Source organism: Trachurus trachurus (genome assembly GCF_905171665.1).
Source record: "Trachurus trachurus genome assembly, chromosome: 13".
Lineage (NCBI taxonomy): Eukaryota > Metazoa > Chordata > Actinopteri > Carangiformes > Carangidae > Trachurus > Trachurus trachurus.
Genome location: NC_139892.1, coordinates 32004806 through 32027705, shown reverse-complemented (window position 1 = coordinate 32027705; position 22900 = coordinate 32004806). Strand labels below are relative to the sequence as shown.

Below are 22900 nucleotides of genomic sequence, written 5' to 3'. Positions count from 1 at the left end.
TGATTACATAGGTCAGTGCACATACTTTTAGGAATCTGGCCCACCAAGTTACAAGAGTTCAAATTTTTTGTAGTTGCAGTGTGAATAAGGTACAAAAATATCTATATCGCGCGTCTACATTGGAAGCTAGGTAGGCTGTTATCAGTATAATCAACTATAAATGAGTTCGCCTCAGTTTCACGTGATTGTCACTGTCAGCCTGTTAGAAAACCATTTTACTGACCCGAGCTGAGAGCCCCCCCCTCCTCCTCCAAAACAAAAACTCTTCGGATCTGAACGATTCACACAAGTCACCTAATTGGCCATGAAAAAAGCGAGTTGCGCTTTTCAGCGCGCTGTTTGCATCCCTGTAGTTTGGTCAAAGTCTCATTGTTTCTGCAATAAAAACAAGTTTTTTTACTGGATTTTTTCCTGTGTGAGTGGTAATGAGTATCTGCATTACGGAAAAGATCTTACCAGAGAATATTTATTAGGTCAGACAGTAAAAGAATAGCAGCATTTCATGGAAAACATGGATGATAAAAAGATCAAAATATTTAGAAGTGTGAAAAGGAAAATTAAAAAAACAGCCAAACAAAGACACAGATTCTTGGGGTCTAAGCGCAGACGGCATCGTGCTCTTTGAACACGATGGTTTTGGGGTTGATTCCCACGCTCTTGGTGGTGTTGTGGGTTTTGTAGATGCCGATGAGCCGATCAGCGATTTCAAACATGTTGTTCCTCAGGGAGATGACGATGAACTGGGCGTTCTTTGTTTGCTCCTGCACAGGGATGAGGGAAGAGAAAGAAAAAATGACTAATCTGAGCAGAGACAGTGATTTGAGCATTGTTTGGTGAGAAACTGCTGAAGTGCTGTCAAATCGTAACCTAAAAGAACCATGCAATGCAATCTTTATCCAAGGGGCTATAAAAATAATGGGCACAGTGGAGGCCAGCATTTAAAGGCTTAGTACTTTGTTTTGATCCAGCTCCCAAAAATGAAAGATTATTCTGATCTCCTCCATTGTTCAGTGTTACACAAGAGAACCACTGGGTTCTTGTGAGTCAGTCATTACCGCACAGATTAGCGCCAGAGTTCTTAAAATTAACTGGCTAATGTAATTTAGTGGAGTCGTTGGATGATACAACAACACCCCCTGGGTTCAGTGGCTTATTGCAGAAATCTAAAATTAGGCAGATGTTTGGGAATAAAGAGGCTCTTCATGACTCACAGATAACACCACCCTAATTAAAATATACTGACAACGAGAGACGTATCAATGCTGTCATGCAGCTCGTTTCTTCCACACTCACATAAATGTAACAGGCAACAATGGAGACGTTCTTGAAATCCAGAGCGGCGTCTATCTCGTCCATGAAGTAGAGCGGTGTGGGTTTGTAGTGGTGCAGCGCAAACACCAGAGCCAAGGAGCTGAGCGTCTTTTCTCCTCCCGACAGATTAAAGATCTTCTTCCAGCTCTTCTTCGGAGGACGAACGCTAGAAAAAGTGAGAGACAGAATGAGCGATCGGGAGGAATCGACTACTATGTGCCACTGGTGCGTTTGTTCATTTTCCTTCATCTGCTACCTGAACATGATGCCCTCGGAGAAGGGATCCAGACTGTCCACCAGCTCCAGCTCTGCATCACCACCCAGTGTAAGCATCTGGTAGTTCTCCTTCAGCTTGTTGGTGATCATGCTGAATCCAGACATGAACTCGTTGAGCCGCTGTTTGCGAAGGTCCTCGTAGGCACGCTTGAATCTGTCCCTCTCTGTGGTGATCTCGTCCAGTTGAGCAACACGCTGCAAGTACAGCTCCTCCTGCAAACACGCAGCGACATGCTGAAATCATTTCCCCTTCATAAATTCTAAACAGTGTTCCTCAATTATTTTTACACCACTCCTCACTAATGTTTTAAAGTTAGGAGCATCGAGGACGAGCAAATGCTTTCAATTAAGACTGGAAACATTTCAAGTTAACAACATTATTTTTCATACCTTCTTCTTGTACTCAGCAATGGCCCCGATGTTGGGCTTGAGCTGAGAGCACTGGGTCTCTAATGTGACCATCTTGTTGATGATTATGTTGGGATCAGAGATTTCTTCAAGCTCAGCAGGAGTGAGAACAGGAAGTTCCTCTGCCGGTTTGTCTTCAATGGTATGAAGGGACAGTGTGCTGGCCTATAGGACATGAACAACAATTCATCATCATCAGGGATGCAAACGGGTCAGGACCAAAAAAGAGAGGAATTGTCTGGCGGGCGGCGGGGGGGGCCTCACCATTAACAATATCACAGAAAAGTCCATTTCCAGTAGTTCAACCCCAACCAAGTATTGAGTGCATATAGATGGACAGTTTTCAGAAGGCCAACATTTCTAGATTAAAAATGCTTTAAAAAAATAAAAACCATTGCAATATTTCAATTTTGGAGATACTGAATTTTAGGTCTTCACTGAATGTTAGTCATAATTATTACTATTAAAATAAACTGAAGAAATAAAGGCATGGGATTTAACATCCCATTCAGTGTGTAATGGACATATAGGCCTATATAATGTGTTAGTTTCACTTTAATTGAACACATTCTACATCGCGGAGGCGACGTCTCTCCTTCACCTCTGAAACGGGGCAGAGCTCCGTGGGAGACACCTGCCTGACACAGCAACGGACATGCACGGGGGGGAAAACGGCGGCGCCGTCGCACCGAATGCACGCGGATACGCGCCGCTTTGGGTAACGAGCGCGCACGTCGCGTCTACATTGGAGGTGAATAGGAAGGATGTTACCAGTGTAATCAGAGACAACCATGAATGAGTTATCGCACACACAGAGGTGAGCAGCAGAGCGGCCGCACCGTGACCACGGTCCGCTCCAGCTGCCTGGTGTCCCCATTACGCACCACGCGTCTTTTCAGTCACTTGTCCAAGTTCTCCTTCACTGTTTTTTTTCGAGACAACACTCATTATATCTCTCTCTCTTTTACCGGCGGTGTCAGCTGATGTGCACATCTGCAGCAACCCAAACAAATGCACATGTTACTGTTGACTGGAACTCGCCGTCATGGATCAGAAGCGACGGCGGCGTTTGGCCTCAGTGTCTCGGACTTCCAGAGCAGCTACAGCAGCGTTGTGACCTCAACCATGGTTGGTGAGAGCAGAAATGTTGTTGTAGGCCTGTGCATATTCTCATTTGTCCAGGTCATAGTATTTCAAAGGAGGTTAAATCGAAAGCAACTGGACTTATACTGAGTCTCCACACCAGATAGTTGGACCAGTCCCAGCCTGGTCAGATGCTACATGAACTGATGAAGCCTCATGGATGAGAGGTGAAACTACGCAAATAACAAGTAACTAACTAAGAAACAAATAACTAAGTCCAGTTGAACCTCCTTTGAAAAAAAAAAAAAAAAAGTTGTTGGCGGGCTCGTGAATTTTTTTTGAAACGAGTGAAAACGAGCGATAAATCGCATTTCTCGCGTATCTCGCGTTTGGTTGCGCGTAAAAGCTCGCGCGAAAAAAAAGCGTTCCTCGTGTTTGTGTGGGAAGCCCCTGTGGGTCTTCCCACCAAACACGATGAAATAGACGAAGACGCGAGGGTCCCGTCGCCATAAAAGAATCGCGTGTATTGCGTCGCAAAAAAAAAAAGTCGCGTATACCGCGTCTCGCGCCTAATCGCGTCTTTGCGTCACGGCCTTTTACACCGCGGACGTAACGAATAAACGGTGACGGTGTGAACGAACAACATAGAACAGGACCAGACGTGCGTTGTTTCCTCTTTTCACCTACAGCTCCACTCTCTCTTACTTACACTAACTACTGTTATTGTTGAGGCAGAGAATTGTGGGATTTGTAGTTTTTGACCAATCGTGTGCTCTTTCTTTTTTGTGATTTTCCGGTTCACACATGTCTTTTTTTTTTTAGGGGCAAATGCGAGTGAAATGCTCGCCCATGGTGGGCATAAGAAAATTTAAGACCTGTCTAAAATTATTTAAGACTTGAACACAATAATTCAACAAATTTAAGACATTTTAAGGCCTAAAAGTGTGTAATGGACATATAGGCCTATATAATGTGTTAGTTTCACTTTAATTGAACACATTCTACATCGCGGAGGCGACGTCTCTCCTTCACCTCTGAAACGGGGCAGAGCTCCGTGGGAGACACCTGCCTGACACAGTAATGTACGTACCGACTGCACGCGGATACGCGCCGCTTTGGGTAACGAGCGCGCACGTCGCGCGTCAACATTGGAGGTCGGCAGTTATCAGTATGATCAGAAACCATGAATGAGTTCGCCTCAGTTTCACGTGATTGTCACTGTCAGCCTGTTAGAAAAACATTTTACTGACCCCAGCTGAGACGCTGAGACGCTGAGACGCTGAGACCCCCCCCCCCCCCCCCCCCCCCCTCAAAACAAAATCTCTTCGGATCTGAATGATTCACACAAGTCACCTAATTGGTCATGAAAAAAGCGAGTTTCGCTTTTCGGCGCGCTGTTTGCATCCCTGCATCATTCAACGATATATTTCTTAGGCCTGATGTTTGCTACAGTTCATTGTAGACACAAATATCTACAGCATTTTATAAAGACTAAATTATGCATCTGAAATCTTAACCATTCGGTATTAAATACAAGTTATTCAGAGATAATTAAGTGAAGCACATGTAATAAAATCAGGGCAGGACACTGATTACCAGCCAATTTAAACAAGTGGATGAAGTAAGAAAAGTTAAACAATAAGAGCAGTGTCAAACTAAACTAAACCAATTAAAAACAATGATTACATGATCTGGATGTTTTGTTTTTACTCGTGCACACGTTTGTCACCCACCTCTTTCTGCCAGTGTTTGATCTTGTTGTTGTGTTCAGTGATGTTGGTCTCTATCTGCTGGATGCGGAGCCGGACGCTGAGGGACTCCTCCTTCAGTGCGTGCTCCTGCTGCTGCAGGACCTTTATCTCCTTCACCACCTCCTGATACTGCTCCTGCACCTCAGGCAGCGCAGCCTAGAGGACGACAAACAACTGCTGTATTCAACTTGTTTCAGCTTTTACTTACGATTCATTTAGATGTGGTGGTTATATACAGTTACAAGATATTTTGTATAAGTTACAAGAAGATAACACATATTTATACATGGCATTAATAAAATAAATAATGTAAATTTTTTAGCATTAAAAATGAGTTGCAAGTAAACCCAGGAATGGTCCTGAATTATCAGTTATCACCACCTAAACCAAAAGATCAGATAAATCACCTCCACACTTCCATGAATAATATTTATTATAGTGTGAAGTAAAAGTTTAAGCACTACAATTACACTTTTTTTATTTTGTGTTTTTTCTTTCACAAAAAGTATTAAACAAATTAAATAAAATCACAAAAACACTGTATTTAAACGGATAAAACTGTTTTCCATTCCTGTGTGGGACTTATTATTCACTTTATTTAGAATTACAAGATGGACACTTTTTTGTTAAACCACTCACAAAGGTTGTCTGGAGGCAAGAAACTACACCTTTGAAATAATTTTGTGAAAATCTATTAAAAAAAAACCCCCAAAAAACCCACACAGTAGTTATGATTGTTAAAGCATGAATTAAAATGTGCCAACCTCAGCCTCCTGACAGGAAGTCATGACGGCCCCGGCCTCATCCTCCAGTTTCTTCAGTTGCTCAGTGAGCTCAGCCATCGACTTCTCGTTCTCTTCCAGCTCAGCCTGCAGTCGATTCACACTCTCCTCACACTTCTTGAGGTTGCTGCAGAGGCGACAGTGACGGCAAAAGACAAGGTATTAGCCTCAGTCAGAGAGATAGTTATAATGAAACATGGTGTCAGTTTTAACACACACACACACCACTAACTGCACACTCCACAGAAACAGAAAAATGTGTCAGAACAGCTGGACGGCACAAAAAAAATAGTGATTTGACTCATAAATAGCGCTTATTTAACAAAGCTAACAGTAATCTCTGCACTGCTGCTCTGGGACCCCCCAGTCACATAAGTGTGGCATTGCATACCTGTGAAATCATCCAACATAAATAGAAACACACCAGTGACAACACGTATGCTACACTCAGTACATGATCATGGAAAATGTTGGTGTAATGTGGATGAAGGCCAAACTGAGGAGAAAAGGTCCATCACATCAGTTTTCATACTATATAGACCAGTGACAATAATGCCCACAATCACCTGTTTAATAAGCTACTACCGTAAAATTGATATCACATTTTGTAAGTTTATAACAATCTTTAAATTATGTTACAAAAATGTATGAAGTAATAGAAAAGACTGATTGCTGTAAAACTAAATAGCTACAAAATGCCGCAGCCCACTCCACTGTCACAGTTTCACGAATCCTTAATGTAAAACATCTCTCAACATACAAGAAAACTACTGCAACTGCAAAAAATACTTGAGAGCTTTGTGAATTAAATTTAAGACTTGTTCATATTTTCTCTGCTTTTTGAGAAAGGTTGTGTCATTGCTTTTTAACTTTTTCACCCAACACCCTTACATTTAGAAATATTGGATATTAAAGAAAAGGGTTTATATTAGTGGTGTGCACATACTGTATATCACTGATTCAGTCGTTTGTGCAACTGCCACAACAACCCCCAACAGAGTAAAAATGGTTATTACACTGGTGGTTAGTTCATCTGTTGAGGTGACAACTTCCTGCCTTTCAGATATTCTCGTCTGCTGCAGGACAGTTATGGATGGAGCTGAAAAGATCAAGGAGGAAGTGCTTTCCTTGTCATCGTTCATAAACTCCACTGTGTTCATCAAGCTTAACGATCCACGTCACAGCCACCAGTGTTGTTTTGCTACAGGAGACTCAGCCTATCCTGCCCACACAATCAATCAATCTTAATGTTCCAGCTACAGATGCCGATGACTAGATGTCTATTTCTGTTGCAACCGCTACAACATTGATTAACTCAAAGAAACCAATGAGAACAAGAGGAAGAAGAAAGATGTTTAGTGACTTTTCCTGTAACCTAACAAGTTAAAAGCTATGTGTGTTTTTTTTGTCAAGAAGGCATTGCCTTGACACAATTGTTGGCTTCTTTAGATATTCACTCCGTAATGACAATCAGGAGAGATGTCTTTGCAACTGTAAGACTGTACAGGCGATGTGGACTGTGACGATTATGACTGAACTAAAACTCTGGAGAGACAAAGGTTATAAAATAATGACAGTTTCATGCACAATTAAAAAAAAAAACAGACCAAGTACCAACAAATGCCTCAAATTAAAGGGATAGTTCACCCTAGAATGATATTTCGCTCATTATCTACTCACCCTCATGTTGACTAAGGGCTGGAAGAATTTTCAGAGTCCACCGTCCCTTCTCTGAGTTACAGGGGGTCTTGGCGTAGCAGTGCATTTCAATGCAACGGTTGCAAAGGGACACCAGAGCTCTTCGTTAAAAAACACACACAAAAAAACATCCAAATACCTCCATGATGCTCGTATGTAATGTCCGTCTTGTGCTGAAGCCCCAAATTGCGTAATTGTCCCGAAAAAAAATAAATAAGTCTATATTTTAAGCTTGTTTGTAGCGGAAGCTTCTCGAAGCTCCTCTTCCTGGTCCGTCCAAATCTCGCGTGATTTGCGCCGGCGTCAGTGCGGTTACTGCGAATCACGCGAGATTTGGACGGACCAGGAATTAAATTAATTTAATTTAATTTTTTTTCGGGACAATTACGCAATTTGGGGCTTCAGCACAAGACGGACATTACATACGAGCATCATGGAGGTATTTGGATGTTTTTTTTGTGTGTGTTTTTTTACGAAGAGCTCTGGTGTCCCTTTGCAACTGTTGCATTGAAATGCACTGCTACGCCAAGACCCCCTGTAACTCAGAGAAGGGACGGTGGACTCTGAAAATTCTTCCAGCCCTTAGTCAACATGAGGGTGAGTAGATAATGAGCGAAATATCATTCTAGGGTGAACTATCCCTTTAAGTTGCTACATATGGCTCAAAATGTCTGTCTGATACATTTCATTGTTAATAAATAACATCTTACAGAAAGAAAGAATTCAAAAACTTTACACAGGGTGTCTGAACAATGCAAACACATCTAATTAAAGAGCTTCAATGTGAATCATTTCCTCACCGGTTAGCTGTCTTTATGGCTACTTGAGCCTTTGTTATGGTGGAGGAGCAGTCATCTAGCTCCTTGTTGACCTTGTCAAGCTTGTCCTGCTGAGCCTTCAGCTTGTGGCTGGTGATGTCCACAATCAGGTTGTGAAGCCTTTTCACCTCGTTCTCCACCTTCCCAGCCTTACTGGATGCTGCCTCAAAGTCTAAGAGAACAAAGCAGGGGGAGAGGAATAAGACGGACGGATGACATTTATGTTGCTACATCTTCAGATGGATTAATGTGGGAAAACTTGTATGAATCTTCCACAAATTACCATTATGAGATCAACATTCATTTAATGACAAGTCTAACAATTCACAAGAACATTTCTTTTCAATCAATCAATTTGTTTATTTCGGGCATGTCAATTTAAATAATCATCATCACACTTCATCTTAGTTCAAATAATACAATACACATGGCCGAAAGGGAAAGCGGGAGAAGCAAAAGCTTATCTAGTCCCGCCCCCATTACCCACAGAATAAAATCTTTTTCATATTCAGATCATATCATAATCTTTTTCTTTTGTTTTTGCTTTTTCACATCATCTTGATATAACATTCTTTTACTTATGACATTTGACAAACATGTTACAGCAATAGGTAGTATGCAGATCATATCATAATATTTTCGTTTGTTTTTGCTTTTTTTTTTTACATTTTGATATAGCATTCTTTTACTTATCAACAGTTTACAGGAGGATCCTACCTTTCTTGAAGGCCTCCAGGCTCTTCTCCAGCTGCTTCTGTTTGGCCTTGTCTGGGGCAGCTGCCAGCACATTAGCCTCAAGTTCCTTAATCTTGGGTTTCAACTGAGCCTCCTGATCAGCTAGAATCTGATAGACAAAAGGTAAAAAGTCACACAGGTGTGCTGGGAGCAAAACTGTTTGATACAGAAAAGACTGTGACATTTTGTGAATGACTTGAAATGTAAAAAGTTACTTATATCATCCACATGACATGAGTGACAGAAAAACTTCGGGAAAAAAGGAGAAAGAGTATTTGATATACATTCATGCTGTTGGCATATTTTTCCAGGGTGTTTTTCATGTCTCGGAGCTGTGGCCGCAGGCGCTGGATGTTCTCCTCCAGCTGCAGCTTTCTCTCTTGGCAGCCATGCAGCTTTGACACCTTCTCGTTCAACTTGCTCTCCATTCGGTCAAGCTGCAGAAAACACATGAAAATTATCATCCACTAAAAACCTGCTCCGATTGTCTGACAACAAGGTCCGCAGCAACCTTTAGTTATTTGTGAAGCCTGCATGACCCACTCAGTAAGAAAAAAAACAACAACAACTCCTTTGAAAATAAATATCTATCGATTGATAGCTGGCCTAGTTCTTTTGCTGTAATGTATTAAAACTCTTATTGAACGCAATAATTTAGCTAATGCTTTGGCAATGATGTCCTTCTTCCTTATAGTACAGCTACATCAGTGAACCATTTGACTAAAACATCAAAGATGATGTTTGTTCAATCATTTATCCACCATTAAACATTTTAATAAAATGTTAAAAATGCACTGCAGACTACAAACAGGGCTCTAAGGTGAAATGAATACAGTCAAAGCTGTAAAGCAGGTCCAATTGTGTTAATATATAAAATCATATAATATATCCACATTTCTTGTTTGTTATTCTGAAACAAATGCAAACAATGTAGTAAAACTTACAACTGATTGCAAAATCCATAATTAGGAGCATAATGTTTTTTTTTTTTTTTACTCACCTCCTCCTGGGAGACCTCTGTGCCAATAGAGGAGCTCATTCTGCCCTTTAACACTCTCCCTCCTCCAGTCATGGTTCCTGTCAAGTACACACCAGACCACAGGAAGATTAAAAACAACGACAACAACAAAAATAGTATGTACCGTATGCATGTATATATCATCTTCACTTGGACAACCTTAGTATACCATGTTAAAAAAATAAATAAATATAATATGCAACAAAACCACACACCGGCCATCTCAATTATCTGTCCCCTCAGGGTGACAACTCTCCAGCGCTTGTCTCTCTGGAAGGCCATTCTCGTGGCCTGGTCCATGTCCTGGGCCACCAGGGTGTCCCTGAGGGCAAAGTAGAAAGCTGTTCGCACACTCTCATCTTTCACTCGCACCATGTCAAAGAGACGAGGACTGTTCTCTGGAGTACTAATGGGAGCCATGTTCCTCTCCCACACCTTCATCTGAAAAAGAGGAGGAAGAGGATATTAAAAGAAACCAATTATAATTTTCAGTGGAAGAAAACTAAGACAAAAAAACACTTTCTGCAAGTTGTTAAAATATAGTGTTAAGTAGTAAATTGTAGAATACATTACTGTATAATGTATCGCTAGTGCTACATTAGACAAGCAGTAATACACAAGCTTATTGGATTGCAGCTTCATGATTGAGTGTAATTTTTTTTTTTTTTTTTTTACCTTGTCAAGACCAATGAAGGTGGCGATACCGATATTCTGTTCTTTGAGAAAGGTGACACATTTCTGAGCTGTGTCAATGGTATCCACCACAATGTTGTCCAGGGCACCGCAACAAGAGGAAATTGCCACATCATACTTCTCATCTATGGCTCCTAGGTCTCCCTACAAGCACAAACAAGAATCAGTACAACACAACCAATACAGACACCTGACCTTTAAATAAAATTAAAAATAAAATCCTTGCAGAGAAATCCTGTAATATATGGATTTTTTTTTTTTTTTTTTTTTACCAATCTTCCAATGATGCCAGGGATTCGGCCGCTCTTCTTCTGCTGCATGAGAGCATTCAGGACCTTTCCTCGACTGCGGTTGGAGGACAGAGAGCTCTTTGCTTCATCCACCTTCTGCCTCATTTCCCTCACCACTTCTCTGGTCTCATTATCCATCTTCATCAGCTTCTCCAGCTCTTCCTCTTCCTGCAGATTGGAAGGGAGAAGTGATTCAAGGAAATATTCATAGTAAATGCCATCTGCTGGGTAGATACACTAAACAGCTGTAGTGAATACAGAGGCGTGTTGTGGTTTCAACACAGGCAACTTATTCTTTTGGGATGTGAAATGTTTAATAAAAATGCTGCCAACAAAATGTTTAGTTTACCTTCTTTAACTCCTGTTCCTTCTGGGGAATTTTGACTTCCAAATCTTTAATGGCGGCGCGGCGCTCTCGCAGTGTGTCAGAGGTCGTCTGAACTGTTTGCTTGGCCGTGTTGAGCTGTGTCAAAGCCGTGTTGTGGCGGCTGAGGTAGATGTCAAGTTCTGACTGGGCCAGGTCCATACGAGAGCGGGTCTCGTTCACGGCCTTACTGAGCTCCATCAGCTCTTTCTCTTTGGTCTGGAGAATACAAGAGGAAAGGTGAAGTTGTGAAATGACTGTTTTAAGTTAAACAAAGCGTGCAGCAAACTAACACCAAGGAGGATGCACACACACCTCTTTATCCTGTTGCAGGCCACTGGTCTCCTCTTTCAGACTCTCCATCACCTCCTTCAGTTTTTCCTCTTCTTTCACCTTCTGCTTCTCCAGCTCTTCCTTGCGAGCTGTTGCCTCAGAGATGGCCTTTTCACTGCTGGCTGGTACACCGCGCACTTCCTCCAGCTGAAAGATGAGCCAAGACAGGAGAATGTTCAAAAACACAGAAGATGTGTGTCCGACTGGATTCTGAGCAGCAGTGGCTACACCTGTCTAGGTTCAAACCGAGGACACAATTCATTAATACACATTCCTGCCAAGAACCGTCCAATGGTTCTTTATCTCTTAAATTGAATGATGAAAAGACATCAATGAAGACTTTCAGAGACAAGGGGTGTAAAGTAGGTGGACTGAATACATTTTGACAGTGCCAGTTACAAGCAACTGTGCTACACATTCAGAGGCTGGCCAAAACACACAACTGTAATCAACTATAAACACACATTCAGGAATGAGCAAGCCCTGGTTAAGACTGGCATAACAGTCTGCCGTTTGGAAGGACTGAAACAAGGCAAGGAGTGGTGTGTGTGTGTGTGTAGTCTATGTTTTGTAGGGTTAACTGCGGGTGAAATGTGAATGTGGCTGCTGGGAGTGTTACACAAGCCAGGCCATAGTTGACTACCACACAGCAGAACACTGCTCCCCAGAGGTCTGCTGCCTCTGCCCAGCACCCCCTCTGACCAAGACACTTCCAGAGCACAGTCATTTGTAGGTGGAGCAGATGGTGTTTCAGAGCCAAGAAGGAGATGAGAAGATATACCTACTGTTATGAGGGAACTCTTAACTCTAGGATTGTGTGAAAACAAATTTAAGTAAGTGCTCAAGTTAGAGAAAACATTAGTCTAAGAGGCAGGACCATGATTAACAGTGAAACAGAGCACACACACTAACAATCAACTTGTGTGTTACTTTATAGCCCCCTAGTGGCTAGTTCAGGGCAGATAGGCCTTCCTGCCATGAAATTTGATTTACAATTTACACAGGTTTTATTTTTTCCCCCTCTAGATAATGTCAAGTAATTTAGAGGAAATGCAGGGGTTTCTCTTGCCTGAGGTGCAAAAATATGAAAAGTTAAATGTTACAACTCTACAAATGACACAGCATGATTTTTTTAGTCATAGTGTACATCATGTCTATCATGCCATATGCAAGTTTTTTTTTTTTGAATGAAAGCCAAATTAGTCTTGTTTGTGTAGCATTTGCTAGCATGCAGAATGATGTCAGTCACATTTCTCTGGAAAGAATAACTACCATAAATCTGTCTTTTTGTTTGAACTATTACATAACATGTAGTTCTTCTTACAAAATGTGTACTATATCTTTAGAAATTAAAGAATGCTCAACTTTTTTTAGACCAAAAAACTGGCTAAGAACATTTATGTTTGCATCTCTAGGAAATGTGTCAATATACAACCTATGTTTATTATGGTAACTCCTGCAATACCGACATTTAAGGTATAAAAAACATAAAATTACAACACACTTGTTGAACACAAACAGTGTACTGTTTCAACTGTACACTGAACCTACCAAATGGCCGACGCTTTGCAGGGGGAAAAAAGCATTCTCAATCTAGATGTGATTCTGGTATGTGTGATTGCAAAAGAAACATAGGACTCGGATGCAAGTTAAAATGCAGTTGTTGAATTCTGTCATTCATTTATCATTATGCATGTTTCTGTAAAGCCTTGACAAATGTTCATTTCTCCAGGGCTCAAAACAGCCCTTGTGTTTTCTATAAGCAACAAAAATTATATTTTTAGTGCCCATGTTTCTTTCTTGGACACGGGACAAAATAAACACAGTAACACTGGAGTGTCATACCACTTGTGCTAGCTTGTCTTGACTTTGTACAATCTTATGTGTGCACATTCGAACACTGGAAAGGCCGACTGTAATACTGTCAAAATGAAATTATACGCTTACATTTAAAAAGAAAAACTACAATAGCCTGGCAAACATTAATGCCAAGTTAAACTGAGTTGGTGAACTGTGTGTAATAGTGGACCACAATTTAAAGGCCAACACACCTTTTCTTTGTCCTTTTCCAACTGCTTCTGTAGTTTCTTGTTCTTGCTCTTGGAGTGTTTAATCTTCTCACGCACTTCAACGTCCTGCAGGTCCAGCTGGGTGAACTTCTCCTTCTGGGTCTCAATGTACTTGTTGATCTTATTTTGTTTCCTGGTGGACAAACAGCATTTTTAGTTTTGAGTACATTCAAGTCAGTCATGGAAAAATCAGCTAAAATGTCAGATTAACTACAAGAACCTGAAAACAGTACAACTGTATTCATGCATATGCTACATACACACGAAAGGCTTCATTTCTATAACACAGCAAGTTCTTCATAGTAAAGCTCAGCCTGTTTTCAGTTTCTACACAATTCAAATCAAAAAGGCGTTTTTTTTACTTTTAAAAATGTGTAAATAATATAATTATGGCATCTAAGCGATTACATTTTCTTTTTTGCAAATGTTTTTTTTCTTTTTTTTGCAACAATCATATTTTAAGACATGCACATGACAACTGTTACTTCTACTTTCCCAGACCTGAACTGGAACATCAGTTACTGACAACAACCAGGAAAAAAAATTGAATGAGGGGAAAGGTTAGTATCTTTGGTAAATAGAGGGAGGAAAGAACAAAAATGCATTACTTCTCCACATTTTTGAGCTCTTGGTTCATTTTCTCCATCTCCTGCGATATCTTTGCATTTTTCTCAGTGAGTTCCGTGGTGTTATCCAAGATCTTCTGCTTTTCCTGCTCTTTATCCACCACACGCTTCTGCAGATCATGACTAAATGAGTGAGAGACGAGATAAAGAGATAAAAGAAAAAACAGTGAGAGATAAAATAATGTAGAACAATTTACACATAAAAAGGGCAACAGGTCATAGAAGGGTCACTCTCCCATTGTGTAGTCTTTTTTTTTTTTTTTTTTACAAAAAGTATAAAAAGTCACAATCATTGTGTCCTTTTCTAAGCTACTGGTGGGTCTACACTGAAATTTAATGAGGTTGTATTGTTTAATTTGTCGTGTACAGAATAGAGACTTGCTAGTTCACTCACACATAATACTGGCAAAGCCGACCCTTGTGTTTGAAGATGTCATTCTCCAGGGTGAGGAACTCCACAGCTTTGTTCCTTTCTCCCTCCAATGCATTTTTCTCCTTATCCACCAGCTTTACTCGGTTAAGCTAGGGCAGTAAACATAACACAATACTTGATATCAGACAACAAAACTTTCTAAAATTTTTAGCTCCAACAACAGCTTCTAATTACTTCTGTATGTTGTTACTTGCAGTGAAACATTTAAAAAATATATATTTAAAAAAGGAAACATACACACACACACACACACACGTTTATGTACTAAGATAGCAATATCTTAGGAAATACATGCGCATACACTAAAGATTTCCTATGAAAATCCATGACTCATGTCTGGTGTAGCAAGCTCAGCCAAGTACCAACTTATCTTACATGCTGCAGATACACAATAGCAAAAAAAAATATTATTTTCAGCTCAGATTATGTGCATCAAAAGCATCTAAAACACACGCTGAAACAAAACAAAGTCTTTTCAAACCATAACTGTACAGCAAGTTAAGTGAGGAAAGAAAGTTGGTTAGCTCTTGACTGTGTGGGCTGATACAGTATGAGTGTATGTCACCTTCTCTCCCCTCTGCTCATTGAGTAGCTCAACGCGGCGGGCCAGGGTTTGGATGGGCTCCTTGAGGCGACAGGAGCCAATAATGTCTTCCAGGTACTCAAGCATGCCCTCATCATGCTCTGTCTGACCTTTAGGCTTCATCATGGCAATCTGTTCCACCTCGCCCTATGCACAGGTCACAACACATGGACAGACATGTATGCAATTTTTATCCACAGAAAAAAGAGCAATAACATGTAATAAAACAGTAACTCCTATAATATGTCATAAAAATATCAATTCATTATTAAGAATTGAATTCATAACTTTACACTCATAATAATGCTGGTCTGCCACACACACACAGCTTTACAGATACATTACATCATACTCAGTGTCCAAAAAATATTTTTTTTCGAGCCCTACTTTGAGAATGTGATAGATTTTCCCACTCGGAGAAACTAAGCAGCATAATAAAATGATAAATTAAATTTAAAATAGTGAACAACTACTCTTTAAAAAAAAAAAAAGTATACATGTTTAATCTTATGAACAGATAAATGGTGTAATCACACGTTTCACATGCTTCAGAGCACTTAGAAATATGAATTTTATGCCTCACCAGCCAGCAGCACCACCAACAATGACTTCCCATTCGAGCACTTGTGTTAAAATGTATTTGCTAAATTTAAACCGATTTAAAAACACCTCTGATAGCATGTCGGTTCTGACTTTTTGCAGCCACACCTTGGTTGAATTTCTAAATACTGCATTTATATACTATTCGGCCCCAAGTCTCTCCAGTGTAATTACATATGTCTGAACATGTGTTCATTTTAAGTGATTTGTTTTTTTGAGTAAGGCCAATTTAGAACAACAATATTGCTACATAACACTTTTCAAGATAAAATCAAAATGATCCAGATATGTTCATAATTACATCTCAAAATGTGTTTCTTCCATGTGTAGGGTTAAAAAAAAGCAGCTCACATATTACTTTTATGTATAAAAGAAAGGAGAAGCCAGTTGAGGAAGGGGGGAAAAAATCCCACGTCATCCACTGCTCTGACCAGTGCACAAAATAGACAGCTTCCCCTTTAGCCAGAGGCCTGGAAAAGTGACCTTGGAGAACAAGCTAAAGCCTCTTCCCATAGTCATGCAGCCATGTCATAGACAGAGAGCTGAAAATCTAACATTCAGGGAGAGTGAGAATGGACATGCACACACACATTAAAAAAAAAGTCAAGCAGGGCACATGTAATCAACCAGCTAACCACAAAACCACAATAGAGAGTAAAAATCCTATTAGTTCACCTGAAACTACCACATACTGTAAAAAATAATTAAGTAAAAATTTTTAATTACTACAACAAAGACTTAATCAGCCATTTTCCAGCTCTGACATTAGTCATCCCCCATAAGCCTTCAGTTAATCAGTAATGGATAGGTCACACAAGTAATACAATCACAGTGAGTAGGTATGTAACAAGTGAACAGGTTCAAACTCAGTGCAACAGAGTAAAAAAAAATTAAAATTAAAAAAAAAAATCTAACAAGCACCAAAAGAAAATATACATAGATGCATTACATTACTTCACAGTGACGGCAAAAAAAACTAAACAAAAACACAACAACCTTGAACCAATATTCAAGCCATGGTAATGGGGGGTGTCTGATCCGGCCACATTGAAGCAGCACTGCTAATATTGGGGTTGGGGCTTGTTCTCACACGCCAATATTTACGTGCTGCTAAAGCGTGGCAGGTACATGGGAAAGGGAGGGGAAGGAATCCAACCTGTCCTCACTGGTGGTTTAACCCCATCAAAAATACCCCCCACTATATAATCTGGGTTATCTGACAGATTATAGGCATTTACGTCCATGAATGAGTAAAACTGTATTTTTTCCTTAAAATTCTAAAGCAGCAAATTATGGTTTGCACTATATTCACATTGTTTCAAACCATGATGCGCTGCTATAGCAGTCTAAGGGCTGGAAGAGGGCACATCCTCTCACTTCCAATTCCAGTGCAACAGGTTATTCCCACAGAGAGGCATGGCTTTAAGGTAGCCATGAACATTTGACTAAAAGAGGATTGGGAAATGGGAAGAGAGCAGGAAATCTCTGACAGAATGGGATGGTCACAGCAGGGATAAAAAAGGGAGTTAGAAGTAGAGGAGGAAATTACATTAAAAAAATACAATTACCTGTAAGATCAGAAATCTGTTGTGGTCTAGGTCAATACCATGGCTTCGGAGTAAAGCCCCCACTTCTTTGAATGTGGCTTTCTTGCCATTGATATGGTAGGCTGAGGAATTGTCTTTGTTGGCAGTCCTGGAAACACAGAACTTGCTGTTGGGAATAACTTCGTAGTCATCTCCTTCCTGGCTCAGAGGGGGGAGGGGTAGAAGACACAGCAGCTTAGAGCAGAACAGTTCAGGAGAAACTCAAATAGCTCTGCACATCAGATAATACTCATAAAACTGACAAATCCACTGAGGGTGGTTGAAGAAAAACAACCCTCATTAAAAAACAATTAAGAAAGGGGCTTGTTTAGTAACACTAATAATAAATAGACCATATCAATATCTGTATGGCTATCACATTACATTTACAAAATTCAACCAAAATGTCCAATAAAATGATGAGATTATCAATTCAATACAAAAGGCATGTCATTTGCCTAAAAATGAACTGATTTTAGAGACAAGTCTAATATGTTAAGTTGTGTACATCACTTCTTTTTTTCTAAGTTTCTAAGTTGTTGAAGTGGCAGGCTGTCAAGCCAGTAGAGTTCACAGAACTACACAAGTAGTGTAACAATTTGATTTTAATTTTGGGTGAACTGATGATCTTCAGCAGTGAGCAAGGCAAAACCTACTCACACCATCTATGGCAGATAAAATGTACAAACACATTTAACTCTAATTCTTTGAAATATAGTCAGTTTTCAGAATATTTTGTGATCTAATGCAATGGACAAAATTTGTCTGTTCTTACATACACCCATTTTCATTGACTTTTCACAGCACAATCAAACTCATAGAGCTAGTCACATAATGGGACATGTGAAAAATATCTAAAAAAAAATATAGAGATCAATTCTAGTACATTATGAATTGACTATGCCACGTGTGGGTCTTAGTTGTAACTTTCATGACTGATCTGAGTCTGTATTAAGTCACTGGGGTGACAACCGAGTATCAGTATTATCTCATGGGCACTGAGAAAAAAAATTATTTAAAATTCAAGAAAAATATCTGTCAACTAGAAAATATGTCTGATCACTCCATTCAATTAGGACTGTGTGTATTGATTAATTTAGGTGAGGCCAGAGTGAGTGTAGTGTGCACCTGTGTGACAGAGATATAGATATAGAGATATATATACCTTATCAATAATCTTTTGAAAATACACCTCCACAGTGCAGCTTTGCACATCTTTGTGTTCATCAGAGCTGTGAATCAGCACCGAGAGCTTTTTCGATCTGATCTTTTGAGCTCTGTATCCAAACACAAAGAGCATCGAATCTATCACATTGGACTTCCCACTTCCATTTGGACCAATGATGCAGGAAAAGCGCTGAGAAAAGGATAAGAGAAAAGATTAAAAAATACATATAAAATCAATTATATTAAAATATACTGCACTTGCATACAAATATTGTTAATGTCATTATATTAGAGGCTATATATTAACATTTCAGCATAGTAAGCTTGTACTTGTGAATGTATTCTAGGGGGGTGTAGTTAAGATTTATTTTAATACACCTATATTTGCAGAGCAACAAAGGGAGCAGAAAAAGATGAACAGACAAAGCTTTAAAGAAAATCTAAATTTAAAAGGAAACATCAGCACACCATTAGATCACTATGCCTTAGAAGATATACTCACTAAATCAAAATGGAGGAGTGTGACTTTTTTCCACTTTGTTTTTTTTAACCCAATAAAAGTCATAGTGCTGTATCATGAATAATTTTGTACTTTTTGTCTGTCTGCCACAACTAAAAGCAACATGTTTGCAACTGCATCAAAAGAAATTTGAGACAAGTAAAATTGAGAAACACTAGACATGATGGAAAATCTGTAAACTTAACACAACACGTTTACAATCTATTTCCCAGGGAGAATGTACATTTGTAACCAATTTTGGTCGTACCTTGTGAAAAGGCCCCAGAATCTGCTCGCCTGCGTATGATTTAAAGTTGCGATTAACTAAATGCGTTATCATCAGGCGAGGAGCGCCCGGTTCATTGGTCATTGCTGGGGGCGGGGGTGGAGGGATGCTACCGAGAATCTCCTCCAAACTTCGATTATCAACCGCCTCGGCTGCTTCCCCATGAGACGGATCTGTGGCATGAAAAAAGTACAACTTTTATTCCTCTGTGCGAGTCGTTTCAGGTGGGGGACAGTGGTGCATGGGGGAGGGGTGGTGGAGCAAAAAAAACAAACAAACAAAACACAGGCAGCAAGTTGAAAGAGCAGTCAAACGACTCCCGAGAAAGTTGACAGGCATTATTTTTCTTTGTTCTGAAAACAAGAGCCAACCCAAAAACACAGAAAGAGACCATGGCCGCTTATGACGGAACTCACATTATTATACAAACGCTATCCACGAGAAGCGTTGATACGTGAGAGTGGATGCGCCACATTCATTTCGTCGATTGTAAATAACTGAAGTGTGAATTTCGATCATCAACGTCATATTTTCACTCATGCTGAACTGTGCTCAAAACACAGACGACTAAAGTCTTGTTTTGAGATAATAATGCACAACGTAAAATCGATTATTTTTGCCATCACACGAAGCCACAAACGACCTGTCCAAAATCTATTGTGCTCACATAAAGCATAAACAAGCTAAGGAGTCGATGGTTGTAAATTAAATCCCAGTGAAGCATTTCAACATATTCGTAAAGAACACAAACATCACTCAGTGCCAGTGTGCATATTAAGCTTCGCGATCAAATTATTCAATACCAAGTAGTAAAGAATCAAGTCAAACAGCCCTTTTCATTTACCACATAAAACACTTCATTATCCGGAATAAATTACCTCGTTTGCTGAGGAGATCCGTGGGAGACGTGTACTCGACGATATCAAAATCATCCCAAAAATCATCACACATTTATTGATGACTGGCACTTCAGAAAAAAATATATCAGCCATTCTAACTACGTGTTGAGATGCAAGTACGAAAAAAAAAAAAAAAAAGCTTCACAGCTGTGCCAATTGGCCACTACCAAAGCAGCCATACACGCAACGCCATTGAGTGAACACAACTTATTTAGATTCACAGACACCAAAACACCCTTTGTTACTTGCCAGTTGTCGGCGGTGCCTCCTCTTGGCCATTAGAGTTGGTTTCTTGAGGGGGTACATCCAACTCGTCTTCGGAGTCATCTCGAGGCTGCGACCCTTTCCCTCTTGGCTTAGCGGAGGCAGTTGAGCTCTTTGCAGTTTTAGATGGCATGATTTGAAATCTGAAGGGGTCACTGGTAAAAAAAAAAAAAAAAAAAGGAATATCCATGAGTGGTTTTTGTGCCTGTCAATCTCCCAACTCCACTTTTAGTCGGTCACACGCAACTGCCCTGTTGTCAGGCTTTAATCATTACCACAGTCATATCTCACTGCCGCCCATCTACCGGTTAGTCTGTATATTTTTTATCATAACGTAACGTATTTGTCACTACAATAGAATAAAACAACAGCATCGATCGCATGCAGTCAATAAGTTTGCGACCTGAGCAAACTGAGTTATTAAGAGGGCTATCAGTTTGATAACGCAAAATGAGATGGCTGCCAAATCTGCGCGATGATTGTAGAGGCTGAGACGCTATTCTAATACTAAACGCAAAAAAAAATATTGAAATCAATGTCCTCCTCCAGTGACAGTATCGCTTTAGTAACATCTTGCATCTAAAGTAAGTTAGGCACTTTATTAGCGCGTGTGAGTGATGAGCGGTTAATAACCCTGGCAACGATGGAAAAGAAAAAATATAAAAAAAAAAAAAAAAATTATCGTAACGTCAAAATAAATACTGTCAATGTGCAAATACCAAGTTTTCCTCTCTCCACAGCTCTTAGCCTAGCCCTAACGTTGTGTTGGATTGCCATTAAGTTACGGAACAAACGCAGCTGAACAGGGTCTCTGGTCGGTGGTAAAGACACAACATCCTAAATGGATCGAGGTCTCAAACTGACACCAATATTAACTTTCATCCCCCCCAACTTATGTTGGGGGCGGAGGTGTGGACGGGGCAACCTACTCGCCAGCTAATTGGAAAGCACATTCAAAGGACGAGTGTAACCCAACTGTATCGATGAACTCATCGAAGCGTTATAATAATTATAAGTATGCTTGCCAAATAAGTGTGTTAACAGTTACACCACGGGTGGAAAAAAAAACATAAACATGCGGTGTTGACTTTGCCACGTTTTAACGCTATTTTCACTTTGCTAATGTTAACGTCAGGTTAGCTGCTGTAGCTAACTTTCTAATGTTAAATATTGCAGCGAGGCTAAAGCTAACGTAAGGGCTAACTTTGACTAGCGAGGTTATCTGCGCTGTGGATCTGTAACGTTAAGTTAACGCATCACTGTAAACGTTACCTGTACTCAAAGTGGGGGTTATTGGTATAGAAGGGGATGCTAAACCCAGCAATTGTTCAATGAACACAAGTAAAAGCTAAAGTAGTTGACGTTCAGCACACAAAGGTATTGCAGATCGAAGTTAAGCAACCATCCGCAACAGTAAGATTATCGTAAATTAGACAATCTGAAAAGTTGCACGTCACTGTTAGAAGTGTCTACGAAGAGGCTAAGATTGCCTTAAATGCAAAATATGAGAAAAAGTAAAAACTCTTATTGCACTCCCGATTACTATTTACGTTCGCCAGTACTTTTACACGGTTGTTACGCAAGTTAAAGCTGAATTTAACGTGTCGTTAATGTTAAATCTGGTCTAGAATATCGTTATGCTCTTCAGCAAATAGACGGAACCCAGCCATTAATCGCTGCTAAAATGATTCTATGTACCTTCCACAACATGCGTACGGTCGGTCAAAAGTCTTCCTTTCAGAGCCAAATCACAATTTCGAAAAACTGTTCGTAAATCCAAAAATTCGGCAAATATAATCCACAAAATTTAGCCCCGTGTCATTCCGAGTCGCTCTCCTGTTTGAAAAAACGTGTAAATGGCGCCTAAACTGTGCTGTCGAACCAAATTCGTTATATACTGACGCAAGGCACCATGGAACGTTCAAAGGGCAAGGGGAAAAAAAACACGAAATTCAAAAAAGGGGACGAAGCCAACTCCGCCTTCCTCCAAATATACAAGACAACCACATGACAAAAATAACCACAAGGAAAGGTGTTTCAAGTAAAACACTTCTTATTTACAGTTTTATGCAATTTGTAAGGTTATTGTGAGATTCAAAGTCTAATTTTGTTTCGACATGTTCAAACGGTTGCCTGGTTACAGTAAGACGGAGTCCCGCCCCGACTGAGTGATATTTTACATTTCAGGAAATATTGTCCGATGAAGCAGCAAATAATGGTAACGTATTGTGAGATATAAAGAGTTATTGTGAATATATTGATGAAAAAGATTGAATTTGTAGGCGAATAAATGGAAATAGTCGTTGAAAGGAGCGAGACCTGCAACTC

General features: G+C 40.0%; 1 protein-coding gene across 5 annotated transcripts; it reads right to left on the bottom strand.

Moving 5' to 3' along the window:
• Positions 1–233: 233 nt before the first annotated feature.
• smc4 (structural maintenance of chromosomes 4) lies at positions 234–22429 on the bottom strand. Of its 5 annotated transcripts, none has more exons than XM_083985099.1 (24): positions 22271–22429; positions 20558–20715; positions 19392–19582; positions 18623–18814; positions 17440–17616; positions 15254–15418; positions 14650–14777; positions 14238–14378; positions 13612–13762; positions 11543–11707; positions 11213–11446; positions 10846–11031; positions 10556–10717; positions 10096–10321; positions 9863–9939; positions 9147–9299; positions 8845–8971; positions 8110–8299; positions 5594–5738; positions 4812–4985; positions 1978–2160; positions 1568–1800; positions 1294–1477; positions 234–761 (listed from the first exon to the last, which is right to left on the bottom strand). In XM_083985099.1, exons 2-24 carry the CDS (start codon positions 20703–20705, stop codon positions 597–599), a joined length of 3897 nt encoding a protein of 1298 aa, XP_083841225.1. In that variant the 5' UTR covers positions 20706–20715; positions 22271–22429; the 3' UTR covers positions 234–596. The 5 variants fall into 5 exon arrangements, with proteins under 5 accessions (XP_083841225.1, XP_083841224.1, XP_083841226.1 ...); XM_083985098.1 differs by having other exon boundaries at positions 20558–20727; positions 22271–22419; XM_083985100.1 differs by lacking the exon at positions 22271–22429 and adding an exon at positions 21292–21387.
• Between the last annotated feature and the right edge of the window lie 471 nt (positions 22430–22900).

Excerpts from the sequence above, each read along its gene's own strand:
- smc4 (XM_083985097.1), bottom strand. The coding sequence starts at position 20,762 with ATGGATATTCCTTTTTTTTTTTTTTTTTTTACCAGTGACCCCTTCAGA. Across the intron at positions 11,032-11,212 it reads AGGAACAGGAGTTAAAGAAG|GAAGAGGAAGAGCTGGAGAA; the intron begins GTAAACTAAACA and ends TCCAATCTGCAG. Across the intron at positions 762-1,293 it reads TTGTTGCCTGTTACATTTAT|GAGCAAACAAAGAACGCCCA; the intron begins GTGAGTGTGGAA and ends ATCCCTGTGCAG.